The sequence below is a fragment of the Tasmannia lanceolata genome, unplaced genomic scaffold, assembly GCF_043159265.1.
Source record: "Tasmannia lanceolata isolate RefF3 unplaced genomic scaffold, GAP_Taslan_0.1 ptg000013l, whole genome shotgun sequence".
NCBI lineage: Eukaryota > Viridiplantae > Streptophyta > Magnoliopsida > Canellales > Winteraceae > Tasmannia > Tasmannia lanceolata.
Window position 1 is genome coordinate 28,746,588 of NW_027518690.1, and position 24,858 is coordinate 28,771,445.

Genomic DNA, 24,858 nt, shown 5'->3' on the forward strand with positions numbered 1-24,858 from the left:
GGAGAACCCTAGTAGTAGAAGAATCCATGCATGTGACATTTGATGAAAGAGAGCCAACACCACAAGAAATGCCACATGATGAGGATGAACCCATTGAACATCTTTTTCCAAAATTGAGTGCTCCTCCTCATGCATCAACAAGTCATACATTACCTAGTGAGGAAGTAGAAAATGAAAATGATGACTCATTGCCTAGGGATAGGAGAACATTGGTAGATCATCCTGAATCCCAAATTTTAGGTGATGCCACATTGCCAGTAAGAACTAGATCATACTATCGTAGTGTGAGTAACAATTTGGCGTTCCTATCCGAATTAGAACCAAAATCCATCAAGGAAGCTGAAAAGGATGAATATTGGTTGATGGCCATGCAAGAAGAGCTAAGTCAATTCGAAAGGAACAAAGTGTGGAGGCTAGTACCTAGACCTAGTGATCATCCAGTCATTGGCACGAGATGGGTGTATAGAAATAAATTGGATGAAAATGGAATTATCACTAGGAATAAAGCTAGGCTTGTAGCCCAAGGGTACAATCAGGAGGAAGGGATAGATTATGATGAGACATTTGCTCCTGTTGCCCGTATGGAGGCTATTAGGATACTTTTGGCATATGCATCTCATAAAGGATTTAAACTATATCAAATGGATGTCAAAAGTGCCTTCCTAAATGGCTATATCCAAGAGGAAGTGTATGTTGAGCAACCTCCAGGTTTTGAAGACTTCAAACATCCAAATCATGTCTTCAGGCTTGATAAAGCTTTATATGGATTAAAGCAAGCTCCTAGAGCTTGGTATGAGAGGCTTTGCACTTTCTTAGTTGAAAAGGGATTCGAGATGGGAAAGGTGGATAAAACCTTGTTTATCAAAAGAGAAAATCATGATATCCTCCTTGTCCAAATCTATGTGGATGATACCATCTGTGGCTCAACTAATCAAAAATTGTGTGATGAATTTGCAACCTTAATGAAAAATGAATTTGAAATGAGCATGATGGGAGAGTTAACCTACTTCTTAGGACTCCAAATTAAACAATACAAAAATGGAATATTTTTAAATCAAGAAAAATATACAAATGAGTTTTTAAAGAAGTATGGCATGGATAGCAGTAAGACATCAAGAATTCCCATGAGTACTTCTGCTAAGCTAGAAAAAGATGAATTTGGCAAATCTGTGGATCAGAAATTGTATAGGGGTATGATAGGTAGTTTGCTCTATTTGACAGCCAGCAGACCAGACATTATGTTTACTGTCTGTCTCTGTGCTCGATTTCAATCTGATCCTAAAGAATCTCACCTATCAGCAGTTAAGAAGATCTTCAAGTACTTAAGAGGAACCCAAAGTCTAGGACTGTGGTATGAAAGATCATTTTCCTTCACTCTCATCGGATATTCAGATGCAGACTTTGCTGGATGTAGAGTAGATAGGAAAAGCACTAGTGGGACTTGCCAATTCTTGGGTAAATCACTTGTTTCATGGTTTAGCAAGAAGTAAAATTCAGTAGCTCTGTCCACAACAGAAGCAGAATATGTGGCAGCTGGAGCTTGCTGTGCTCAAGTCCTATGGATGAAAAGCACATTGATGGACTATGCAATCAAAATGGAAAATATTCTCATCCAATGTGACAATACTAGTGCTATAAGCTTAACAAAGAACCCCATACAACACTCAAGAACAAAACACATTGAGATTAGGCACCACTTCTTCAGAGATCACTCACAAAAAGGGGATATTTGCTTAAAATATATCAACACTGAAGATCAATTAGCGGATATCTTTACAAAACCCCTTAGTGATGATAGAATTTGTTATATCCGAAGTGCCTTAAACATTTGGAGTGCGGATCAAATTAAAGAAATTGCAAAATAAATACTTTGTGTCTTTCACCAGCTTATCTATATAGTATTTATATATATATCATCTTTGTTTGGTAGTATCTGCATGAATGAGATGTAAAATACTAATCTTAAAAATCACTCAATTGATATTCTTAGCCTTCTTAGTTTTCTAAGTTGGAGAGGTATCTTCACTTTAATTAAAATACCTAACATTTTGACATATGTCAACATCTCGATCATGAACAGGTATATGTACATTACTTGGTTATATATTTCTATACCATAAGCATTGATGTAGGGGGAGTTATCCACTCCTAAATTTTTTTTTCACACCCTTTCTGTCGATGACAAAAGGGGGAGAAGTTTGAAATTGATTATCTATTCAATTGACTATATGCACCACATGCTTATAACTTGTACCATTTATATGTGTGCATATATTGAGGGGGAGTTCCAGTATTCACTTGCCTACTACTATGTCACTCCACATACACCTCATAATCAATTTTGTTTGTCATCATAAAAAGGGGGAGATTGTAAGCCCAAGGGTCTACTCTCCTATCTTGTTTTGATGATTCTAAACATAATTGATTGTGTTTTTGAATACTAATCAATTTGCTTTGAAGTGTTGTGTTTGAGATAGGATTGATCATTGAAGAAACCAACACACAACATGGTCATGCTAGGAGATATCCCATACAAGAGTCAAAGGAGCTAAGTGAATCTCACCTCATCTCTCAAGCAAGCATACACAAGATGGAAGATCAATTGAAGACCAAGACTAAAGAGAAGTTGAAAGCTACATAGGTATCATTGTACATCCTTTCTCTTTAGATTTCCAAGTCAAGGAAAAGTGTTTTCAAAATGTTTTTCAAAGAACACTTAAGAACTTAAAATGGATTAGTGAATGGTTATGTGGTGGACCAACATGTTGGGACCCTCATAAACATTCCAAAATAATCATAGGAGATGAGTTCCAAAAGCCAAAAATCAAACAAGAAATAAAATCTCAAAATATGTGGATTTTTAGGCTTCTCGGAACTCCGAGATTTTTCTCGGAGCTCCGAGCTCGGAACTCCGAGAAAAGGTCCAGTAGCGTCTGGACATTTTCTCGGAACTCCGAGAAATGGTCCAGTAGAAAAATTCCATTTTCTGGCCGTTGTCTCGGAACTCCGAGAATATTTCTCGGAACTCCGAGAATGGTTCTCGGAACTCCGAGAACCCTGCGACAGCTCAGAATATAGCCGTTGGGATTTGAATTAATTCTTGTTTTTTGATATTTCCACCCCCAAACGGTCATATTCTTTGGAGAGGCTATAAACAATATGTAGAGAAGTTTGTCTCTCTCTCTTGATTATTGGAAAACATCTTTGAGCATCAAAGAAAACTTGCAACCTATTATTGCTTGAGATTTTGTTTTTCCCCAAACTTGCCTTGCAACTTGCAAATCTATTTGAGTTGGGATTTTAGAGCTTTCACTTGCAACCATCATTGAAGAGCAATCAAGGATCTACAAAGAGCATCAAGCTTTCAAGAAGAAGCAAAGCTATTCAATCTTCATATCTTGTATAGGTGGCTAGGGCATTCCGTTTTTAATTCCCTAGAGAGCAACCGCTTAGAACTCGGCGGAGAAGGAGAGTCTTTGTAAAGGTGTAAGGGCATCCTTGTTTAATATCCCTTGGAATTGTAACCGCCTCGGAGCCGGGCATCGTGGAGGTCTCCAATAGTGGAATCCCTCAAGTGCGACCTTGAGTAGAGTGGAGTAGGCCGTTGGCCGAACCACTATATATCGGTGTGTCATTTCTCACTCTTGCATTTCCATTATTGTTTGGCTTGGCAGTTCACTTTGTTCTTTCAATTATATTTGTACTAACCAAATATTTAATTAAGTGAAGAAAAATTCCAATTAGGGTTCATAGGTAATTTTCAAAAGGCCTAATATTAAGTTAAATTCAATTCACCCCCCCTCTTGAGTATTTCAGTTTGTCATCATAAAAAAGGAGGAGATTGTAAGCCCAAGGGTTCCCCATGGGTTCATTCAATCACCTTGTTTTGATGATTAACAAACGCAAATTGACTAGTCGTTTATGGACTAATCATCTGCCTTGAGTGTTGTGCTTTAGACAGGTCCTACACAAGTCAAATCATACTAGCAACACCTTGTTGGCCTATGCTTGAAGATGAACCAACCAATGGACAAAGGAGCTAGAACATTCTTGGACAAATCACACCTTGGTGGATCCCACTAAGGAGAAGCTCAACATCATCCATATCAAGCATTGAACATACAGAGAAGTTCATGAAGGCCAAAGCTGGAGGATCAAGAACCTAATGCAAAGGACCAAGGAGCTTGTACCACAACTTGAAGATGTCAAGTATGGGAGCTCAACCATAGAAGATCCCAGCTCAAAAGAAGAGTTCAAGAGAGTGATAGAAAGGGTAGAATGTATTCCTATCTCTCTTGCATATTTTCTTGTCAAGGCACATTGTTTAAACCCCTAAAAATATATTTTTCAAAGAGACTAACACACCCTTTAAGGACTTAAATGGATAAGTGAATGGCCATGGTGGTGTACCAACATGTTGGGACCCATATGGCATTCAACACAAGAATGAACAAAACAGAGTTCCGAAGCAACAACCTGGACCAGCAACTAAATCCTATCAAAACTTATTTAAAACATTTTCAAATATTTTTGAAAATATTTTTAACAGATAGCTCTCATTTTTCTCATATCCGTAGAGTATAAGAACATTGAAATCCGATGAGAAATGAGGGAGATATGAATTTTTCAAATGAAACAGTATTTGCTGGAAATCCAGTCTCGGAACTCCGAGAACATTCTCGGAACTCCGAGAAATGGTCCAGATTCTAAAATTAAAAGCTCTCTTTGAATTCTCAGAACTCCGAGAATTTGCTCGGAACTCCGAGAAATGTTTTTCTTCAAAAAAATATAGCCGTTGTTGTGCAACAGCTAGTTGAATATTTGACCTAGTTTTGACTGTTTTACCCCCCAAACGGTTACATGGAGTTGGGACTTTATATATACCCATTCAAGGGTCCAAAACACATGATGAACATTGTCCAACTTCAACAAACCCTAGAAAATCATTTGTGAACTATTTTTGGGTTAATTTCTCTCACCAACCAAACTCTTTGTGTCTTGATTTGAGAAAATCATTTGAGATTGGTTTAGGCTTAAACTTGTTTATTCTTGAGAGTATAAGCTCGGAACTCTGAGAACATTCTCGGAGCTCCGAGAAATGGTCCAGATTCTAAAATTAAAAGCTCTGTTTGAATTATCGGAACTCCGAGAATTTGCTCGGAACTCCGAGAAATGTTTTTCTTCAAAAAAATATAGCCGTTGTGGTGCAACGGCTGGTTGAATATTTGACCTAGTTTTGACTGTTTTACCCCCCAAACGGTCACATGGAGTTGGGACTTTATATATACCCATTCAAGGGTCCAAAACACATGATGAACATTGTCCAACTTCAACAAACCCTAGAAAATCATTTGTGAACTATTTTTGGGTTAAATTCTCTCACCAACCAAACTCTTTGTGTCTTGATTTGAGAAAATCATTTGAGATTGGTTTAGGCTTAAACTTGTTTATTCTTGAGAGCATCCTTGGAGCTTTAAGTTGCATTGTAGCCTACATAGAGGGAAAGCTTTTATCTTCTTCTTTATTCGATCGGTGGCAAGGGCATCCGTTGTTTTTAATTCCCTTGGGTGAAGCGCTTAGAACTCGGCGGAGAAGGAGAGTCATTGTAAAGGTGGAAGGGCATCCTTATTTAATTCCCTTGGATTGTAATGCCTTGGAGCCGGGCGTCGTGGAGGTCTCAATAGTGGAAATCCTCAAGTGCGACCTTGAGAAGAGTGGAGTAGGCCGTTTGCCGAACTACTATAAATCTTTGTGTCACTTGTGTGATTGGTATTTCTCTCACTTCCTCTCACTCTCTTATTTGATTATTTGTGCTTAGAATGGAATGAGTAGTTAGCAATGATGATCAACCTAAATATCTTAACCTTGCTAACTAGGCTATTAAAATTACCTAATTAAGTTTGCTAATCAACAAGGGTTTTGAACTTATATTAATTTGTAATATTGTTTAAGTTCAACTATTTCAAACTTAATTAAACAAGGGATAAGTTTTGGGTGAAATCTTAGGAAAAGTTTTTAAAAGGTAAAGGTTTTATAAACATCCTATTCACCCCCCCTCTAGGTTTCCAAACCAAGTCACTACTTGGATTTCACCTCCTGTAGGAGAGAATATGGAGAAGGATGCTTGAGGGCCGGACCCTTTTTGGTTTCTTTTTGTTGTTTCTCCCGAACTTGTTTTGTTATAAACCTTATTTATAATGGTGTGGATGGAATGGTTTGCTCTTTGCGGTGAATCTTATTTGTAATTGCGTGGACAAAATAGTTTGTCTTTTACGCTATCTGTTGGTTTAATAAGTTGCAGTGTTGGCCATATTTTCTGTTTTGAAGTTTTGATGATAGGATTTCTAGCGAAACTCATAGGGCATTGGTTTTAGAGTATATCTCTAATTGAGGATTCCGGCGAGGGTAGGCCCTTTACCGAGCCTTTAGGGGCATCGGTTTTTGGCTCCACCATTTGTCGAAGGTAGTCCTTTACTGAGCCTCATAGGGCTTCAGTTTCTAGCCTCACCTTTTGAGTAGATAGACGCTCTACCGAGCCTCTTGGGGCGTCCGTTTATGGGTCATATCTTTTAAGCAGATAGATGCTCTACCGAGCCTCTTGGGGCATCAGTTTATGGGTCATATCTTTTAAGTAGATAGATGTTCTACCGAGCTTCTCGGGGTGTCGGTTTATGTGCCATATCTTTTAAGTAGATAGACGCTCTACTGAGCCTCTTGGGGCATCGGTTTATGGGTCATATCTTTTAAGTAGATAGACGCTCTACCGAGCCTCTTGGGGCGTCGATTTATGGGTCATATCTTTTAAGTAGATAGACGATCTACCGAGCCTCTTGGGTTGTCGGTTTATGGGTCATGTCTTTTAAGTCTTTGACTTATTCGATAGGCTAGTTTGCAGCTCGTTTGGCTTGGAGATTTATTATTGTTGGGGAGTAATTGCTCAACAAGTGGAGAATCGAAACGAAGAATTTATTATTTCGAGGGGAAGAGTACATGTCTGCAATATCACAAAGACAAAAACAAACACATAGATTTATTATAAACAAATGAAATAACAAAGATTACATTCTTGCTTACTGATAGAATTTCTTCAAGTTCGAAATGTGCCAAGTGCGAGGAACAGAGTCGCCTTCTAGACTCTCCAGTTGATACAACCCTGGTTGGAGTATACGGGAGACACGGTAGGGCCCTTCCTAAGTGGGTGTTAACTTCCCTGTGCTGAGAGGGTCGGAGATTTCGGTTCTGCGTAGGACTAGGTCGCCTGCTCTAACTGCCCTCTCTTTCATCTTGGAGTCGTAGTATCGGGCTACCCTTTGTTGATACGCTGCCATCTGGACTCTGGCTTTTTCTCGGGTTTCTTCTAAAAGATCGAGGCTGCTTCTTAAGTGCTTATTGTTGGCCCGTTCGTTGTATGCCTCGAGCCTTGGAGAGTGGGAACCAATCTCAACTGGTATGACTGCGTCTACTCTGAAGGCGAGGCTGAATGGTGATTCTTCTGTTGCTGTCCTGGGGGTAGTCCTGGAGGCCCAAAGCAAATTTGGCAGTTCCTCAGGCCACCCGCTTCTTCAATCCTTGTAGGAGTGTCCGGTTGGTCACTTCAACCTGTCAGTTGGCTTACGGATGACCGACCGATGTGAATCTTTGCTCGATGCCGAGCCTCCCACATAAATCTTTGAATTGTCTGCTGGTGAATTGGGTTCCGTTATCGTGATAAAAGAAGTTTTCGGTTTCTTTGGAGGTGATTTTCTTCACTGCCTTGGCTTTGACCCACTTAGTAAAGTAGTCAATAGCCACGTATATCATTTGGTGACCTTTTGTTGAATTTGGGAAAGGTCCCAACAAGTCCATTCCCCACATGGCGAACGAGACGAGATTGAAGATGGGTTTGTAGGGAACCGCAAGGAGGCGAGGTACGTTAGCGAACTTCTGGCACTGTTCGCATTTCCTGACGAAATCTGAAGCATCCTGCTGGAGAGTTGGCCAGAAGAAACCTCGGCGGAGAATCTTGTGAGCTAATACCTTTCCGCCTGAGTGATCACCGCAGATCCCTTCGTGGACTTCCTTCATTGCGAGTTCTGCGGTCGAGGGTCAGAGAAACTTCAATAGCGGCCATGAAAAGACCGCTTGTATAACGCTTGTCTGTCGAAGATGTAGTGGACGGCTTCCTTCCTATCCGAGGGTAGAGTGCCTTCTTTCATGTACTGTACTATTAAGTCCATGCAACTAGGTTCCTCGTCGAGTTGTAGAATTTCTTCTTTTTCGATGCTGGGTCGGGAGAGGATCTCGGTGTAAACGTTTCCTGGTTCGAACGTTCTGGATGATGCCATCTTGGAGAGTGCGTCGGCACGGGCATTCATGGTTCGGGGGATCTGTACTATTTGGAATTCTTCGAAGGCGGAGATCTCCTTTCGCACCTTTTCTAGGTACTTGAGCATTCGTTCTTCTTTAGCTTCACTGAAACCATTGACTTGGCCTACAACTAGTTGTGAGTCACTATGGGCTCTGACTCGGTTGGCACGTAATTTGGTGGCAAGAGCTATGCCGGCAATTAGGGCTTCAAACTCTGCCTCGTTGTTGGAGGCTTTGAAATTTAACTTCAGCGCTTATTCTACAAGGAAATTATCGGTCCTATTATGACTAGGCCAGCACCACTGCCCCCAACATTGGAGGAACCACCAGCATTGGAGGAACCATCGACGTACAACATCCAAAGTGGGTCCTGGGTTGGTAGGTTTAGAGCTGGTTCCTCGTTCGGATTGATTGGTCCTTCAGGCTCGTTCATCGGTATCGTACGTTCAGCTATGAAATCTGCGAGTACCTGAGATTTGATTGCCGGTCGGGGTTTTATCTGAATGTCAAACTCGCCCAACTCAACTGTCCAGTTGATCAGTCGCCCCGAGGTATCGGGTTTCTGCAAAATCTTTTGGAGAGGTTGGTCGGTAAGGACCGTGATGGGGATAGCCTGGAAGTACGGGCAGAGTTTTCTTGCGGAGGTGACAACTGCGAAGACGAACTTCTCAATTTCTTGATACCGAGTCTCGGCGTCATGGAGTACATGGTTGGCATAATAAACGGGCTGTTATGTCTTTCCTTCTCACCGAACAAGTACAAAGCTCATAGCGGCAGGTCCAACAGCTAGGTACAGGTATAGATCTTCACCTGGTACCGGCTTGGAGAGTAACAGAGGGGTTTGAAGATACGCCTTCAGTTGGTCGAAGGCTGTCTGACATTCGCCTGTCCGTTGAAAGTCTTTAACGTTTCTCAGGGTCTTGAAGAAAGGTAAGCACCGCTCAGCAGATTTTGACATAAATCATTGAGAGCCGCGATTCGTCATGTAAGCCTCTGAACTTCCCAAATTTCTTTTGTGGGAGTCATTTCGAGTAGTGCCTTTATCTTCTCGGGGTTTGCTTCAATTCCCCGCTGGCTGACCATGAAGCCTAGGAATTTATCAGACGTTACACCAAAAGCGCACTTAGCAGAACGATCCTCGATAGGTGACGAATGAGGTTTTCGGAATGTCGGGTTCGTACATCTGGATCTGGTTGTAGCCGGAGCAGTCATCCATGAAGCTTAGCATCTCATGTCCGGTGGTGGCATCAATGAGATGGTCGATTCTCGGTAATGGGTAACAGTCCTTTGGGCACGCTTTGTTTAGGTCGGTAAAGTCTATACATATTCACCATTTTTGGTTAGATTTCTTGACCATCACCACATTCACGAGCCACTCAGGGTAACAAATCTCCCTTATGAACTTGGCGTCAAGGAGTTTGTCCACTTCTTCCTTGATATGCTTCTGCCTCTTGGCGGCAAAATTGCATTTCTTCTGCTTAACTTGTTTGGAGTTTGGGTCCACGTTTAGCTTGTGGACTGCTACGTTGGAGGGGATTCCCTGCATGTTGAAGGCGGATGAGGCGAAGATATCCGAGTTAGTCTTTAAGAAATTGACAAGGTCGGTTTTATTCTTACCTGAAAGGAGAGAACCTATCTGGACAGTCTGTTCGTCGGTCCAGGGGAAAAGAGGAACTTTCTCGAGTTCCTCGACCAGTTCTCCCCTCTTCACCTTGACCCGTGAATCGGGGCCTCCGATGGAGAAAGTTTCCTTGGTGGCCTTTTTCTTGTTCAACAAGGTGGCGTAGCATTCCCGGGCCTTCTCTTGGTCGCCTTTGACTTCTCCGACACCGTGTCTTGTGAGGAACTTTAACTTTCGGTGGGCAGTGGTTTCTAGTTCATTTAATGATGGTCTTCCGATAATCCCATTATAAGCAGAAGGAACGTGAACTATCACGAAGGTTTGCATGATGGTTCGCCGGGCGGGGTGAGTTCCAAACGTCACAGGAAGTTTAATTTTCCCTCGCACCTTGATCTCACTTTCGGAGAATCCGAAGATGGATCAGTCAACCGGCTCCAGCCTATCTTTGTTGATGTGCATTTCAGTGAAGGCATCTTGGTGCATAATGTTGATAGAACTTCCAGTATCCACTAGGATTCGGCTTACATTGAAGTTGGTGATGGTAAGTCGGATGACTACGGCATTGTCATGCTGTTGATCTATCTTCCCATAGTCTGCCTCGGTAAAGACAATGGGCTCATTGTTACCCGGATCTGACCTTGAATTCTTCGAGGGGGTTTCCACTGAGTTGATCTGTCATGCATAAAGGGCGCATCCTTCTACGGTTGGTCCTCCAGAGGCAGGACCGCTGTATATCGTGTCAATGTTTCCAGCTATCCTGGGTGCTTCTTCCTGGTCTGATGCCCTTTGGCGGCTGCATTCTGCTTTGTGGCCAGGCGAGTGTCGGCGAGTAGGGGAACGATGTTCGTCCGCTGGTCGATGAACTTCTGACCTAGGCCGTTGCTGATTTCTAGGAGGGTTGTAAGCCCAAGGGTTCCCCATGGGTTTATTCAATCACCTTGTTTTGATGATTAACAAACGCAAATTGATTAGTCGTTTATGGACTAATCATTTGCCTTGAGTGTTGTGCTTTAGACAGGTCCTACACAAGTCAAATCATACTAGCACACACCTTGTTGGCCTATGCTTGAAGATGAACCAAACACAATGGCAAAAGAGCTCGGAACATACTTGGACCAATCACACCTTGGAGGTACCAAGGAGAAGCTCATCATCAACCATCTCAAAGCATTGAACAAACAAAGGAAGAACAATGAAGGCCAAAGCTTGTGGATCAACAACTTGCAAAAGAGCTTGAACCAAATGGTGGCATCATCCTTGGAAGGTGTCAAGCAAAGAAGCTCAACCTTGAAGATCCCAAAGCAAGCCATGCACTCAAAGAGAAGATCAAGCAATGGCTACCTCAAGAGTTCATTCAAGAGAATGGTAAAAAGGGTAGATTGTATCACCTATCTCTCTTGTGTTTTCTCTTCTCAAGGCACATCTTAAAACCCCTAAAAATATGTTTTTCAAAGAGACTAACACACCCTTTAAGGACTTAAATGGATAAGTGAATGGCCATGGTGGTGTACCAACATGTTGGGACCCATATGGCATTCAACACAAGAATGAACAAAACAGAGTTTCGAAGCAACGACCTGGACCAGCAACTAAATCCTATCAAAACTTATTTAAAACATTTTCAAATATTTTTGAAAATATTTTTAACAGATAGTTCTCATTTTTCTCATATCCGTAGAGTATAAGAACGTCAAAATCCGACGAGAAATGAGGGAGATATGAATTTTACAAGTTCGACACTGTTTGCTGGAAACCAGTCTCGGAACTCCGAGAATTATTCTCGGAGCTCCGAGCTCGGAACTCCGAGAACATTCTCGGAGCTCCGAGAAATGCACCAGGTTCTTAAACTAAATCTCTATTTGGTTTCTCGGAACTCCGAGAAACCCTCGGAGCTCCGAGCTCGGAACTCCGAGAAAATTCTTTGAACTCCGAGAAGTGTATTTTCTCAAAAAATTATAGCCGTTGGGGTGCAACGGCTAGTTGATTTTTTGACCCAGTTTTGACTGTTTTACCCCCCAAACGGTCACATGGAGTTGGGACTTTATATATACCCATTCAAGGGTCCAAAACACTAGATGAACATTGTCCAACTTCAACAAACCCTAGAAAATCATTTGTGAACTATTTTTGGGTTAAATTCTCTCACCAACCAAACTCTTTGTGCCTTGATTTGAGAAAATCTTTTGAGATTGGTTTAGGCTTAAACTTGTTTATTCTTGAGAGCATCCTTGGAGCTTCAACTTGCATTGTAGCCTACATAGAGGCAAAGCTTTTATCTTCTTCTTTATTCGATCGGTGGCAAAGGCATCCGTTGTTTTTAATTCCCTTGGGTGAACCGCTTAGAACTCGGCGGAGAAGGAGAGTCATTGTAAAGGTGGAAGGGCATCCTTATTTAATTCCCTTAGAGTGTAAAAGCCTTGGAGCCGGGCGTCGTGGAGGTCTCAATAGTAAAAATCCTCAAGTGCGACCTTGAGAAGAGTGGAGTAGGCCGTTTGCCGAATCACTATAAATCTTTGTGTCACTTGTGTGATTGGTATTTCTCCCACTCCCTCTCACTCTCTTATTTGATTATTTGTGCTTAGAATTGAGTGAGTAGTTAGCATTGATAATAAACCTAAATATCTTAACCTTGCTAACTAGGCTATTAAAATTACCTAATTAAGTTTGCTAATCAACAAGGGTTTTGAACTTATATTAATTTGTAATATTGTTTAAGTTCAACTATTTCAAACTTAATTAAACAAGGGATAAGTCTTGGGTGAAATCTTAGGAAAAGTTTTAAAAATGTAAAGATTTTATAAACATCCTATTCACCCCCTCTAGGTTGCCAAACCAAGTCACTACTTGGATTTCAATTGGTATCAGAGCTTGGGCTCTTGATTAAGACCCTAACCGGTTAAGAGTTAAAAGATCAAATTTTTTGGCAACTTAAAAGATGGGATCTAGACTACCTATTTTGGATGGTTCGGATTATGGATCATGGTTGATCCATATGAAGACATACTTAAAAGGTCTAGATAAAGATATGGTAAAGATAATTGAAAATGGATTTATGTTAAATGCTAAATCTAAAGGATTAAATGAATATAATAAAAAATTATCTTTACTAAATACAAAAGCCCTAATTGCAACATGTTGTGCATTACCACCACACATTTATGAGAAAGTATCATCTTGTAAAAATGCTAAAAATGTTTTGGAGTCTATTGAAATCTTCAAAATCAAAACATGTGCTTAATGGGATTATCTAATGTAGACCCATTGGATAATGCCGAATTCACACTTGAAGAACTTGTTGAAAATGTCCAAGAATTACATAAGAAACTTGAGGATCAACTAGCTAAGAATTCAAACTTGAAAAATAATTTAGCTAGTATTCACAAGGAGTTTAGGTCACTAGAAATAGATCATGCACATCTTAGTGAAGAAAATGAAATTTTTGAAAAAGATTTTATTGAACTAAGTGATACCATTGCTTCACTAAGAGAGGAAAATCAACTCCTTAAAGAAGAAGAAGAGAAAATCAAAATGCTTTCATCTCTTGAATTAATAAATTTTAAAACAGAAATCAATGACTTAAACATCAAGAATGAAACATTAAGGTTGGAAAATCATAAGTTACAAGAGAATGTAAAATTCAATTACCATCATGATCACTCTTGTAATTCATTATGTTCATCTCGTCCATCTACCTACTCTTATGCATCTTGTGACTATTGTGGTAGATTTGGACATTACAAGTTTAAATGTACTTTTAAACTTGTAAAAAGTAGTAAGTTTGTTTGGGTTAAAAAGGACTTATCACCTAGGACAAACTTGCTTGGAACCAAGATGGTTTGGGTTCCAAAACCCCTAACATGATCTATATTGTGTTAGATTAGGGGACGTGCTTTAATTGAATATCATTTTGAGTTTCCTAGTTTAAGTGCCTACATATTCTTAAAAATCATCATGCACTTAAAATATGTCATTCATCCACATGACAACCACAATAGAGCATTCAATGTGAAAACCATAAATTTATCCTTATAGAATATACAACAACATCTCTTGCCCATGTGTTCAAATTAAAAGCTTCAAGTACATCTTTAAAATTTGAACCCGTTTTGGTAGTTGCTAGGAGTTAGGCTAATTGATCACATCATTCTAGAAAAACCAAAAGAAAAGAAACCCATAGGTTTTAAGGCTTGAACTTAAATGAAATTATTTTTGGCAATCAAATAGTATTTGAGCAAAAATTGAGAAAATGCCAAAGTACTATTCTTTGAACTTTATTTTGGACAAACATGGAACTTGCTAGACAATTGAGTATTTAATTGTTTTAATATATCATTTCTAGCAAAACTAAGGTATTAGATGCTATGTCTAAGAATTCACAATCCCTTCTTAGACAACTTTTTGTGCCCTAGGTGAACGAACATGCACCTAGTTGTCCTATCAAAATCCATTCTATTACATGCTTAATGATTTTCATCAAATCTAATAAGAATCATAGATGGGTTAAAAATTAGTGTATTTCCAAAGAGCTTTAATTGGATAATCTCATGACTAAGATGAACCTTAATATGTATAGATATGTTATATGTATTTTGTTCAAGTAGTCATGAAAGTTCATAAATGGAATACATGTGTCCAAGGTAGTTTGCATCATTTGATACATATATATTATAAAATCCTTGGATCTTTCCCTAAGTTCATAAAAGGATATATATTATATAGGAAAGTTAAATCATGAATCTAGAGTCAATGTATGACTTCAAATGAAAATATCATAGAAATCTAGAATCATATTTGGGCATTTACTCACTTGAGTAAAATTAAAATTCACTAAGGTGGTTGTATACATTAGATTGTAATGGGAACATGTGCCTTCCACACATTTTTGGTTTTCAATGGGCTTTTGCACTTTTGTGCCTAATGCCTTGTCATTTTACATGTGGTTGTGGATGTAGATGTAATGTTTGGACCTTGTACTTCATTTGTCATGTTCACTTTGTCCAAACATAGTAGACTATCCATGAAGCCCTTGATATGGATCATATCCTTCTTGTAAGGTATACTCTCACCTTCATAATTCATGGATGTCTCTCTAAGACATGGTACTTTATTGACCATTCTCATTATGTCTTAGTCCTATAGAATTGAACTCAAATTGGTTTATATATATTCTATAGGTATCACCCCTTGTTTGATAATATCTACACGTATGAGATGTTAAACTTTAATCTTAAAAGTCACTCAATTGGTGCCCTTAGCCTTCTTAGATTCTAAGAGGGAGATGGTACATTCACATTAATTAAAATATCTAACAAATTGGCCTTGTGCCAACATCTCAAACATGAATAGGTATACATTTATATGTGATCTCCCTAGCTAGTTATGTATGTTACATACTTAAGGAAGTAAAGCGTGAATTTGAAAATATGATATCACATTTAGGGGGAGCATGAGCCAAAGATTGAAAATATTTTGTGCTATGCTTGTTTATCATGATGAGCTAAACTATGGCTATCATTTTATCATGATAAACCGACACTTGGAGAGTAAGTGTCATTGTAGCCCAAGGGTTGAGTCTAACATGTCATCTTTTGGAAAATATATCCAAAAACCTTTGGAGTCTATGCAAGGACATCCCTTTGGATTCATGCATTGCATGATTCATTTTCAAAGGGGGAACTTAAAGGTAAATTTGTCCTTAGTTACTTATCATATGATTCCTAATGTGGTTATCACCTCACATATGATAAGTTCACTCATTTGGAGCATGATTGCTCCATATGGGGTGTTCGGGCTTGTCTTGTGCTTTTATTTGTGTTTTAGAGTTTAAGACAAGAAGCCCATAGCCTAGGTCTTAGTGACATATTCTTCTAGGCTTTTTGACTTATCTTGGATGGTCTAATATGATATCATCTATTCGAAGAATAAGTTTTGGTGGCCAAGTATTCCATTGTCATATCTTTGGCCTATTAGGTCATGTCATGCCTTAAATCTTAAGTTTATCTAAGGCCAATGACAAATACTAAGGGGGAGAGCTAATTATTGCTATCTTTATGGTTATATGGATCATTGTAAGATGCTTACACTGTCCATTCAAGCATTTTCCCACTAATTATGCTAAAAATTGCATATCATTAAATTTTTTTTTAAAAAAGGGGGCTTATCATGCTAAACTTTAAACTTGCTTGTTTTCTTTCATGATAAGTAAAATATAAGCTTTAACTTGCTAATCTATTATTATATTACGGGTCATAGGGTAGAATTATATTGGATTTATATATATACAAAGATACAGCCTAAAATTTTTTTGCTAAAATTGAAATGTCTCTTTGTTTTGCCAACATAGGCTTGATTTGTTTTGTGAGTATTCATTTCCTATGTTGATTGTTTCTTATCATGCCATATATACTTTGGATTATACTTTGATTTTAATTGGTAACTCATGATAAGAAGTTAGGGGGAGCATCATATTCTCATTGAATATCTTTGATGCTTTATGTAATTGTGCTTAAATGCTTAATCCTTCCTTTTTGCTAATGCCAAAAGGGGGAGAATTTGTATAATTGATTAGATCCATTATCATATGCATTCTTGTATTATAACTTGTTAAATATAACTCATGCATATGTTGAGGGGGAGTAGTAATGATTAAATTGTCTATCTAATCCTCATAAGAGGTTCCTCCCACCTATCTAATCAATTTGGTTTGTCATCATCAAAAAGGGGGAGATTGTAAGCCCAAGGGTTCCCCATGGGTTTATTCAATCACCTTGTTTTGATGATTAACAAACGCAAATTGATTAGTCGTTTATGGACTAATCATTTGCCTTGAGTGTTGTGCTTTAGACAGGTTCTACACAAGTCAAATCATACTAGCACACACCTTGTTGGCCTATGCTTGAAGATGAACCAAACACAATGGCAAAAGAGCTCGGAACATACGTGGACCAATCACACCTTGGAGGTACCAAGGAGAAGCTCATCATCAACCATCTCAAAGCATTGAACAAACAAAGGAAGAACAATGAAGGCCAAAGCTTGTGGATCAACAACTTGCAAAAGAGCTTGAACCAAATGGTGGCATCATCCTTGGAAGGTGTCAAGCAAAGAAGCTCAACCTTGAAGATCCCAAAGCAAGCCATGCACTCAAAGAGAAGATCAAGCAATGGCTACCTCAAGAGTTCATTCAAGAGAATGGTAAGAAGGGTAGATTGTATCACCTATCTCTCTTGTGTTTTCTCTTATCAAGGCACATCTTAAAACCCCTAAAAATATGTTTTTCAAAGAGACTAACACACCCTTTAAGGACTTAAATGGATAAGTGAATGGCCATGGTGGTGTACCAACATGTTGGGACCCATATGGCATTCAACACAAGAATGAACAAAACAGAGTTTCGAAGCAACGACCTGGACCAGCAACTAAATCCTAACAAAAATTATTTAAAACATTTTCAAATATTTTTTAAAATATTTTTAACAGATAGCTCTCATTTTTCTCATATCCGTAGAGTATAAGAACGTCAAAATCCGACGAGAAATGAGGGAGATATGAATTTTACAAGTTCGACACTGTTTGCTGGAAACCAGTCTCGGAACTCCGAGAAATGCACCAGGTTCTTAAACTTAAATCTCTGTTTGGTTTCTCGGAACTCCGAGAAAATTCTCGAAACTCCGAGAAGTGTATTTTCTCAAAAAATTATAGCCGTTGGCGTGCAACGGCTAGGTGATTTTTTGACCCAGTTTTGACTGTTTTACCCCCCAAACGGTCACATGGAGTTGGGACTTTATATATACCCATTCAAGGGTCCAAAACACTAGATGAACATTGTCCAACTTCAACAAACCCTAGAAAATCATTTGTGAACTATTTTTGGGTTAAATTCTCTCACCAACCAAACTCTTTGTGCCTTGATTTGAGAAAATCTTTTGAGATTGGTTTAGGCTTAAACTTGTTTATTCTTGAGAGCATCCTTGGAGCTTCAACTTGCATTGTAGCCTACATAGAGGCAAAGCTTTTATCTTCTTCTTTATTCGATCGGTGGCAAAGGCATCCGTTGTTTTTAATTCCCTTGGGTGAACCGCTTAGAACTCGGCGGAGAAGGAGAGTCATTGTAAAGGTGGAAGGGCATCCTTATTTAATTCCCTTAGAGTGTAAAAGCCTTGGAGTCGGGCGTCGTGGAGGTCTCAATAGTGGAAATCCTCAAGTGCGACCTTGAGAAGAGTGGAGTAGGCCGTTTGCCGAACCACTATAAATCTTTGTGTCACTTGTGTGATTGGTATTTCTCTCACTCCCTCTCACTCTCTTATTTGATTATTTGTACTTAGAATTGAGTGAGTAGTTAGCATTGATAATCAACCTAAATATCTTAACCTTGCTAACTAGGCTATTAAAATTACCTAATTAAGTTTGCTAATCAACAAGGATTTTGAACTTATATTAATTTGTAATATTGTTTAAGTTCAACTATTTCAAACTTATTTAAACAAGGGATAAGTCTTGGGTGAAATCTTAGGAAAATTTTTAAAAATGTAAAGATTTTATAAACATCCTATTCACCCCCTCTAGGTTGCCAAACCAAGTCACTACTTGGATTTCAAGGGTTTTGAAGGTAACAGTCGATCCGGCCAAGGCCAGCAAGCCTTTCAATTTCATTCTTGTAAGCCCAATGGTTTTTACCTTGGTATTCCCATCTTGTTTTGATGATTCCAATACACAAGTGATCATTTATCACTAATGTGTTTGTTTGTCTAAGTTGTAGATCTTGATAAAGTAAGATCAAGGATGCTTGGATTGAAGGCCAAGAAGCCCACATTGGACCACTAATTGGAAGGCCAAAGTCATCAAGCAAGAAGTCATGAAGACTTGAAGACATGAAGAAATTAATATTGAAGACCATTTTTTTTAAATGTAATTGATCCAAACCTAGATTAGGTTTTTAGAGGCATAATTAAAGTAATCTCACACACCCTAAATAAACAAGTGATTGTACTTGTGGAGTTCCAACACCTTGGAACCCTCATAGCAATCCCATCTTGGTTGAGAACTGGAAGCCAAAAAAACAGAATTGAAAATCTGCTCTGCATAGGCTTCTCGGAACTCCGAGAGGTTTTCTCGGAACTCCGAGAATTATTCTCGGAACTCCGAGAAATGGTCCAGTAGACTTTTTCCAAATTCTGTGAGGCTTCTCGGAACTCCGAGATTTTTTCTCGGAACTCCGAGAATTATTCTCGGAACTCCGAGAACACTCCAACGGTCTGAAAAAGAGCCGTTTGGAATTTTGCTGTAATTACCTCAATGCCATTGAACGGTCATATTTTGGTTTTCCTATAAATATGAGTGTTCTAAACATACAAACTATCAATCCTAACACTCTTAAACTTCATTTGAATACCCAAGAGTGAATCAAGCTTCAATTGTGCCTCTCATCACCAACTCTAGGATTTGGATCATAAGCTCAAATTTGTACATCCATTTTGTAACCCTTGTGAGGGATTTTTCGTTTCTTTCTTTCAACCTTCGAGTGTTGTATTCGGGCGAGTATTCGGAGAAGCGGAGCCCTTTTTCTCCGTGGTGAGGATTGCCACCAAGGTTAAAGCAATTGTAATTGGCACCGATCTTCGCCAAGGTTAAGAAGATCAAATAGTGAAGCCATCAACGGGTTTGGTTGGTGGAGTGGAGTAGGCCTCGGATTTGAGGACCGAACCACTTTAAATCTCGGGTGCACTCTTTCTATCTCTTTGCTCTTTCATTTGCATTGCACCATTAGATTTAACTTGTATGCTTAAAATATTGTTTTTGATCTCTTAATCGGTTTAAGTTTTTCAAATTGGTAAATTCTAGTTTTCTTAAACAACCGTATTCTCCCTCCTCATAGTTGCCATTTCTATTATAACTTGGGACCCCCTATATCGGATTTTCACTTGGTATCAGAGCCTTGGCTCTTAAAAGATTTTAAAATTTTTGTAAAAGTTATTTCAAAATCTAACTAGGGAAAGATTTTATTTGGCAACTTCTAATTGTGAAATGGCACACCAAATAGGAACCGGACTTCCGGAAGGCCATTCCACAACTAGACCTCCTTTCTTCAATGGGTCAAACTATGGACATTGGAAAACAAGGATGCGCATCTATCTTCTTTCGATAGATGTGGAACTTTGGTACATTGTTGAAAATGGATACAATGTACCTTCCAATCCTTTTGAAGAATGGAATGTGGTAGAGAAAAGGCAAGCTAATTTGAACTACAAAGCAATAAATTCCTTGTTTTGTGCCTTAGCTACCGAGGAGTTTAATAGAGTTGCTCTTTTTGATTCCGCCAAGACTATTTGGGATACCCTTGCAACTACCCATGAGGGAACATCACAAGTCAAGGATTCCAAAATAAACTTGTTAAAGAGCAAGTATGAAATGTTTAGAATGAGTCCAAACGAGAGTATTTCGGAAATGTATACTCGTTTTTCTATTATTTCTAACGAACTAGCTAATCTTGGTAAATCTTATCCTAACGATGAGCTTGTGAGTAAATTACTTAGGTCTCTTCCTCCCCATTGGGATCCAAAGGTGACCGCAATTCAAGAGTCAAAAAATCTCAAGACTCTAACCATAGAGGAGCTTGTAGGATCTCTCATCACCCATGAGATGCTCCTTACTAGCCGACAAGAGGAAAAGAAGCCAAAGGAGAAGGAGAGGGAATTTAGATCCCTAGCACTCAAGGCTTCCAAGGAAGACTCATCAAGTGAAGCGGATAGTGACGAAGAAGAAGCTTTACGAAGATTCAAGAGCTTGTGGAGAAAGAAGCATAAGAAAGATAAGAAAAAGAAAGAAGAAAGTGATGTTGATGGAGCCTTAAGATGCTTCAATTGCAGGAAGATAGGACACAAAAGACCGGATTGTCCACTTCTAAAATCAACTTCCTCTAAGTACAAGGGTAAGAAGGATTGGAAGAAGCATAAGGCTCTTGCCGCCGGTTGGGATGCGTTAAGCACATCGGGCAAAAGCTCAAGTGAAGGGGAAGAAAATAAAAAAGATGATCTTTGCTTCATGACAATCACCCATGAAGTTGAGGTAAACTCTAACCCCTCATATTCTTCATCTAGTAGTAAAAGTGATAGCATACCTTATGATGAATTATGTGAAACCTTGCATACCCAAATTTCCAAAAACAAAGTTCTTAAAAAATCCATTTTAAAGTTAGAAAAAGAACTTGAATTTTTGAAAAGTGATTTATCTTCTTCCATATCTCAAGAACAAGTTACACTTGAAAATCATAAACTTGAGATTAATACCCTTAAGGGTAGTTTGGATGAGAAAACTTACCAACTTTTAAAATTTCAAAATATGGCAAGCTCCTCCAATTCTTATGAAGACGAAAGAAATGAGCTTTTAGTTCAAACATCCCATCTTCATAATGAAAATGAAAGACTTAGATTATGTTTACATGGATTTCTAAATGGAAATAAAATAATTGACATAATCCTAAGTAAAACTAGTCTTAGACCTCAACATGCTTATCATGATAGGACTAGTGTATCTAACCCTCTTGTTAGATGCCATTTTTGTGGAATGAATGGTCATTACCAATTCCAATGTGCATCCAAGAGTAGGGCTAGATATGGGACTAAGAAATCTTGGGTTCCCAAAACCCCCATATGATGATATTCATATTGTGTAGATTAGGGGTTTTTGAACTTAAAATTGAATATATTTCATTTGTATGTTTTGTTTGATAACCCCTCTTGTATTGTAAAATTATTTTAACTAGGGGGAGTTAAAATTGAATTTTTCTTTGAAAAAGGGGGAGCTTTAAAATTGTAAATTTTAAACCCTTGTTTTTCTTACCCCTTCTTTTTGTTGATGACAAAGGGGGAGAAGAATCTAGAGTAAAGTCTCTAGTGTAAGAAAAATGTGAAAAGAGTATATGCTTTGATTTGTAAATCTCTTGTGCTTGTCATCATCAAAAAGGGGGAGATTGTAAGCCCAATGGTTTTTACCTTGGCATTCCCATCTTGTTTTGATGATTCCAATACACAAGTGATCATTTATCACTAATGTGTTTGTTTGTCTAAGTTGTAGATCTTGATAAAGTAAGATCAAGGATGCTTGGATTGAAGGCCAAGAAGCCCACATTGGACCACTAATTGGAAGGCCAAAGTCATCAAGCAAGAAGTCATGAAGACTTGAAGACATGAAGAAATTAATATTGAAGACCATTTTTTTTAAATGTAATTGATCCAAACCTAGATTAGGTTTTTAGAGGCATAATTAAAGTAATCTCACACACCCTAAATAAACAAGTGATTGTACTTGTGGAGTTCCAACACCTTGGAACCCTCATAGCAATCCCATCTTGGTTGAGAACTGGAAGCCAAAAAAACAGAATTGAAAATCTGCTCTGCATAGGCTTCTCGGAACTCCGAGAGGTTTTCTCGGAACTCCGAGAATTATTCTCGGAACTCCGAGAAATGGTCCAGTAGACTTTTTCCAAATTCTGTGAGGCTTCTCGGAACTCCGAGATTTTTTCTCGGAACTCCGAGAATTCTCGGAACTCCGAGAATTATTCTCGGAACTCCGAGAACACTCCAACGGTCTGAAAAAGAGCCGTTTGGAATTTTGCTGTAATTACCTCAATGCCATTGAACGGTCATATTTTGGTTTTCCTATAAATATGAGTGTTCTAAACATACAAACTATCAATCCTAACACTCTTAAACTTCATTTGAATACCCAAGAGTGAATCAAGCTTCAATTGTGCCTCTCATCACCAACTCTAGGATTTGGATCATAAGCTCAAATTTGTACATCCATTTTGTAACCCTTGTGAGGGATTTTTCGTTTCTTTCTTTCAACCTTCGAGTGTTGTATTCGGGCGAGTATTCGGAGAAGCGGAGCCCTTTTTCTCCGTGGTGAGGATTGCCACCAAGGTTAAAGCAATTGTAATTGGCACCGATCTTCGCCAAGGTTAAGAAGATCAAATAGTGAAGCCATCAACGGGTTTGGTTGGTGGAGTGGAGTAGGCCTCGGATTTGAGGACCGAACCACTTTAAATCTCGGGTGCACTCTTTCTATCTCTTTGCTCTTTCATTTGCATTGCACCATTAGATTTAACTTGTATGCTTAAAATATTGTTTTTGATCTCTTAATCGGTTTAAGTTTTTCAAATTGGTAAATTCTAGTTTTCTTAAACAACCGTATTCTCCCTCCTCATAGTTGCCATTTCTATTATAACTTGGGACCCCCTATATCGGATTTTCAATTCTTAAGGTGGTAACAATTATCGGTGGTATGTCCATGATCTTGGTGGAAATGACAGTATTTACTAGAAAATTTCCCTCTTCCTGTGTTTCTCATCCTTTTGGGCCAGTGTATGGGCTCTCTATTACGGATTTCATACAGGATATTTGACACTGTGGTATTTAACGAAGTATAGTTAACCCTTTCAAACTGGGGATTTGGGGTGCGACGATTCTACCGGTTGTTGTGTCGTGCTTGCTTGTGACTTGGTCCCGCCCTACAATCGTCTTTCCGTTTTTCACTTCCTCGGGTGTTCTCCAGTTCACTCTCCATGGCAAATGATTCATCATTATTGATATATCGATATGCGGTGGCCATGAGTTCTTGGAGGTCTCGAGGAGGGTTAACATTTAAGGCTACTTTCATGTCCCGGTCCTGAATGGCGTGGCGAAGTGCGGCAGGTACCATATCGAAGTTCGGTTCGTGGATCTGGTGAAGTTCCTCATGGAGCCGACTGATGAACTTCCGGAGCGTTTTTTCCTTTCCCTGTCGTAAAGTCAAGAGAGCGTCGGCTAGTTTCCTTCGGGACCGACTGTTCACGAAGTAGGCGACAAACTCTTTTCCTGGTTTGTGGAACGACTCGATGGAGTTGGGCCTCAATCAGCTGTACCAGTTACTTGCGTTTTTCTTTAGGTACGCGGAGAAGGCCTTGCACATCATGGCATCAGAAGCGTTCCTAATCACCATCGCGCGGTGGTAAGCTAGGAGGAACTCTAGAAGGCTGGATGACCCATCGTAGAGGTCCAATCGAGGCATATCAGAATTCGTTGTGACCACACCATCGTCGATTCTCGGGACAAATGGGGAGGTGATTTTGCTATCCCATTCTGCCAGAAGATCCGGATCACAGGGTGCCTTCATTTGTTTTTGGAGTTCTCTTATCTGGCGTTGGAGGTTAGCCATGATTGTAGGGTTTTCTTCCGTCCGATCATTTCTCGTCGGGCTTCTTCTTGGTGGAGGTATCTGATCATCAATCTGATGAGTCAAATTTGCTAATGTTGGCTCTACCATTGGGTCATTGCGTCTCCAATGGCGATTAACACGACGATGGTCGGGTGGCGGACTGGTGATCGACGCGGACCCTTGTTAATGCTGGCGGGGTCTCCGACTCCGAGGGTTTTGTCCTCCTGTAGACTCTTGTTCTTCAGAAATCTCAACGGGGGGAATTTCTTCAGTGGGTGGAATCATCGGTGGAGGTGGTGCTGGTGTTTGTGGAGGGAGTCTTTGGAGTACTTGTTGAAGAGCGCTCACGACGTCCCCCGGTTGTTGCTCGAACTAGTTGACGGCATTCATACTGACCGGAGCATCGCCGGAGACAACCATTTCTCCTGTCTCCGCGTGTTGCACTTGGCCTCGTTGACTCGCTTGGCTTCTTGTAACCATTTCACCGTTAGGTAGAGAGGGAGCTTTCGATTTTGGCATCGACGGGTCCCACGGATGGCGCCAATCTGATGACGCCCAAAATCTGACTGCACGAACTAGCCTGGCCGAACCTATAATCCTGCGCTCACAGAAAAAGTGTCAGGGGGCCCGGAGTTGTGGCTCCGGACGACCACTTCGACACTCAAGTTAGAAATAGGCAATCACTGACAATGGACGAT

The 24,858-nt window shown here is 39.6% G+C and overlaps 1 protein-coding gene across 1 annotated transcript; it reads right to left on the reverse strand.

The window, feature by feature from the left end:
* Positions 1-8,096: 8,096 nt before the first annotated feature.
* Positions 8,097-9,304, reverse strand: LOC143891128 (uncharacterized). Its single transcript, XM_077395768.1, has 3 exons — positions 9,107-9,304; positions 8,647-8,959; positions 8,097-8,578 (listed from the first exon to the last, which is right to left on the reverse strand). Exons 1-3 carry the CDS (start codon positions 9,302-9,304, stop codon positions 8,097-8,099), a joined length of 993 nt encoding a protein of 330 aa, XP_077251883.1.
* Between the last annotated feature and the right edge of the window lie 15,554 nt (positions 9,305-24,858).